Source organism: Garra rufa, chromosome 1, assembly GCF_049309525.1.
Source record: "Garra rufa chromosome 1, GarRuf1.0, whole genome shotgun sequence".
Taxonomy (NCBI): domain Eukaryota; kingdom Metazoa; phylum Chordata; class Actinopteri; order Cypriniformes; family Cyprinidae; genus Garra; species Garra rufa.
In genome coordinates this window covers 33561856-33566029 of record NC_133361.1, presented here as the reverse complement: position 1 = coordinate 33566029, position 4174 = coordinate 33561856, and the positions used below count along the sequence as shown (strand labels likewise).

General features: G+C 35.5%; 1 protein-coding gene across 1 annotated transcript; it reads right to left on the bottom strand.

Annotated features, from left to right (window-relative positions):
• Positions 1-226: 226 nt before the first annotated feature.
• LOC141334005 (G protein-activated inward rectifier potassium channel 1-like) lies at positions 227-2178 on the bottom strand. Its single transcript, XM_073839154.1, has one exon. It carries the CDS (start codon positions 2176-2178, stop codon positions 1543-1545), a length of 636 nt encoding a protein of 211 aa, XP_073695255.1. The 3' UTR covers positions 227-1542.
• Between the last annotated feature and the right edge of the window lie 1996 nt (positions 2179-4174).

The window sequence follows — 4174 nt, the reverse complement described above, 5'->3', positions numbered from 1 at the left end:
GAACAAGCTGTTTGGAATTGAGGATGAAATGATTAATTTAACATAATGTGTCCTCTTTAATGGCAATTTGATGACATTTTGTGCATATTAAAACATCACAAGAGAGCATTTTATAAAATATTATTAAATACTAAACTTTAAAGTTGTATGAGATGCCTTAAGATTTCACATATCTTTGATTATTTTGTACCAGAGAGACTACCAAACACACCATGTTGCAGCTGAATAGAATTTATTCATTTTAACTAGGGATAACAGAGGGTTGTATGATACACAGCTAGAAATGAGAAGTAGGCATGCACATACTGTAAGTTTGTATATTTGTGATATTACTAAGTGTGTGAGTGAGACACACTGGGCGACCAAATAGTCACCAGTAAACAGCTAAAGAATTTAAATCACAGTACTTCCAGCTGGAGTTCCAGCTGCTTTCTCAAAGAAAGAAAAAAAGAAAGAAAAAACAAACAACAAATAATAAGAATAATACAAATGAATTAAATGTTACCTCTCGTGTTTCCTACTGGTTATCTCCAACTAGTTCTTACACTGCAAAACATTCTATTTTTTAACAAGTATTAATTTCCTTTTTTTACAGCTAAAATATCTAAAAGAAATAATTGAAACAACAGAAATTTACTTGAGAATCAACAATGCATAAGATATAAGTAGCTTTAATTTAAATGTATTTTCCTCCAAAAGTTTGGGATCAGTAACATTTTATATTTGTAAAAGGGTATTTTTTATTAATCAAGGGTGCATTTATTAAAAAAACAGTAATATTATTAAATATTATTACAATTGAAGAAACTGTTTTCTATTTCAATATATTTTGAAATGTATTTTATTCCTGTTATGACCAAGCTGAATTTTCAGCAGTCAAATGATCCTTCAGAAATCATTTTAATATGCTGATTTGCTGCTCAAGAAACATTTCTTATTTTATCAATGTTGAAAACAGTTGTGCTGCTCAATATTTCTGTGGATACTGCAGTACCTCAGATTAAAAATGTTTAACAGAACAGCATTTATTTGAAATAGAATACTTTTGTGACATTATAAATTTCTTCACTGTCACTTTTAATTAAATGTGTCAGTGCTGAATAAAAGTACTAATAGCTAATAAAAAGAAATCTTACTGGCACCAAACATTTAGTATATACAGTCTATGATGTGTTGTCTCTCAAGTAAATTTATCTAGTTTCAAGTGTTTTTATCTGGTTTATTTGTTTATTTAACTTTAACTTTTTAAATAAATATTTAGTTTTTCAAGGATTTTTAGATCCTTCACTGTAAATGAAGTAAAAGAAAATACTAATTAAAAATACATGAATACATTTCTGTTGCAGTGCAAGCCAATGCAAATATTCATTCATTGTGCAGTCAGAAAGTTCATTCTTGACATGTTTTCATTACTCTACAAGAGTCTTTATTTAGTTCCGAACAAAATAATTTAGCTCTAATCTGGATGTTGTCTATGCTCATTGTACATGAACACTGAAAACTGCTCTCAGATTAGGCGAAAGTCTCAAAAGCACTTCTAGGTCAGCGATCTGCATTCATCCTTCTTAATTTGGCAGGCAAGTTGTCCTCTGGTCGGCCACTAGGCGTGTGTGGAGGACCGTGGGGGTGTGTTGGGATGGCCGCTGGGGTGGGAGGCAGACTTCTATGGTGGAGGTCTCCTGTGGACATGGCCATGGGCTGGAAACCCACTTTAAGGGCTTTGAGGTGAAATCGTGCCTCTCCGTCAACCTGCCCAGGGCTGGAGCCGAGGCGCTGTAGTTTCAGAGGAAGGTCCCCCGTGCTCGAAGCCTTCTCGGACTGCTGCGAGCTCAAGCGTAGCACCTTCCTCTGCAGATCTTCTCTACCAGATGAGCTCATTTTCTGAAGTTTGCTAGGCAGCTTGCAAGAGGCGCTTCCAGGATGTGGCCCTTCCTCACCTGCTTCCAGGCAGTCCATGGAAAACACTCGCTCCCGGTGCGGCGTGAGCAGGGGGGAGGGTAGCGAGGATTTCTCCTCATATTCTTTCACGCTGTAGGGTGGCGTGGGAACTTCAAAGGTGCTGTGAAACTGGGAGTAGTCCACTCGAAAGAAGCCCTCTTCCAGAGACATGACGGGCAGGAAGCGGTGACCCCACAACACCTCGTCTTCCGTGTATGAAGTACGAGCTTGACATGTCATACCTGTGAGAAACAGCATTTAATAAACAAGCGTTACAAAGGAGAGGAAAGGTTTATTGTCAAAATGTATTGCAGATAAGAAGGCTTTCATTGTCAGGTTAGCCTGGCCATGAGAATGATTTATACTGCTCTGTTCCTTCGTCTTCCAAGAATGTGATTTACAGACTCTCGGTACATAATGTGCGAGAGAAAGCCATGCAAGGCAGAGTTTTAAGACTCCTGCAACCATAATTCAGCCAGAGGGCCATTCAGTGAGTCATAAACACAGCTCGAGCCATAGCTTTACACGGCCAGGCTCTTTCGCTGATAAACCGGTCAGGAAGACTGAAAATCCAATCTGCTCCACGACAATATTCAAAAAACAATCAATAGAGCAATCAACTAAACATCGGTTTTCCGATAAAATGCATTGTGTTTTGTTGTTTTCATTTTCTGCAGAAGAGGTATTATTATTTTCATGGGCACAAAACAGCAAATAAAATGAGAGATGGAAAATATATGCTGTAATGCTGAAGTAGCATTTGCGTCACTACAAACAGGACGGTGTTTAGGCTATATGCTTATATTATACAATAGTTTCAGTGCTTGATTTAATTGGCTGAGACAGTCAGTCTGTGTAGTGGTGGGGATATTTCAGTGTCTGTGTTTTTGCTGGTTATGTCGATATGTTTAGTGTGTCTTATGAGTGTGATTTATTCAATGAAGACTGAATTAATCAGGAACCAAAACAAGTGATCATTAAAGGGATAGTTCAACCCCAAACATTTTGTCATTAATTACTCATCATTTTGTTGTTTCAAACCCGTAAGACCTTCGTTCATCTTTTGAACACAAATTAAGATATTTTTGATGAAATCCAAGAGCTTTCTGAGCCTGCATAGACAGCAACACATCTGAGATGTTCAAGGTCCAGAAAGGTAGTAAGGACATCTTTAAAATAGTCCATGTGACATCAGTGGTTCAACCGTAATGTTATAGAGCTACGAGAATACTACAAGAAAACAAAAATAACAATGGAAGAGAAGAAATTGTTGAATATAAAGTTAATATAAAGTTATTTTTGTTTTCTTTGCGCACAAAAGGTATTATCTTAGCTTTGTAACATTATGGTTGAACCACTGATGCCACATGGACTATTTTAACAATGTCCATGTCCAAGCTCTCGGATTTCATTAAAAATATCTTAATTTGTGTTCTAAAAAAATGAACGAAGGTCTTACGGGTTTGTGACGTCATGAGGATGAGTAATTAATGTCAGAATTTTTATTTTAGGGTGAACTATCCCTTTAATATATGATGACAATCAAATGGTTTGTTTAAAACACTAATTCATGTTTGAACAAAGCTACTGATTATGAATGAGTCATTGAATCATTTACTCAACCAGTTAATTCGAAAATACTGATTCATTCATGAATAAAGCAATTGATCATGGGTGAGTCATTGAATCATTCACTCAGCTGATTTGTTGAAAACACTGACTCATTTATGAATGAAACAAGTGATTATGTGTGAGTCACCGAATCACTCACACACTTCATTTACAATACTAATTCATAATAAAAAAGACCAAATCATTGAGTTAGTTATTGAATATTTACTCAACCGATTTATTAAAAAAAACTGATTAATGACCGAAAAACGTGATCATGAGTGAGTTCTTTATTCATGAATGAAGAAAGTGATAATGATTGAGACACTGAATCATTCATTCAGGTAGTAGCTAGTAGCCAGTATAGTATGTGTTAGGAGTGTGTCATTGAACGGATTTGTTATCTAAAACAAGTGATCATAAGTGAGTTAATAAGTAGTTAATAATAATGTATAAGTAGTTAATAATAATGACACTCAATTTGTTCAAAACACTGATTCATTCTTGAATCAGTCATTGAATCATTTTTTCTTAACCAATTCATTGAGAAATACTGATTTATTCATGAATAAAGCAAGTGCTTATGAGTGAGTCACTCATGCACTTCATTTAAAACATTGATTCG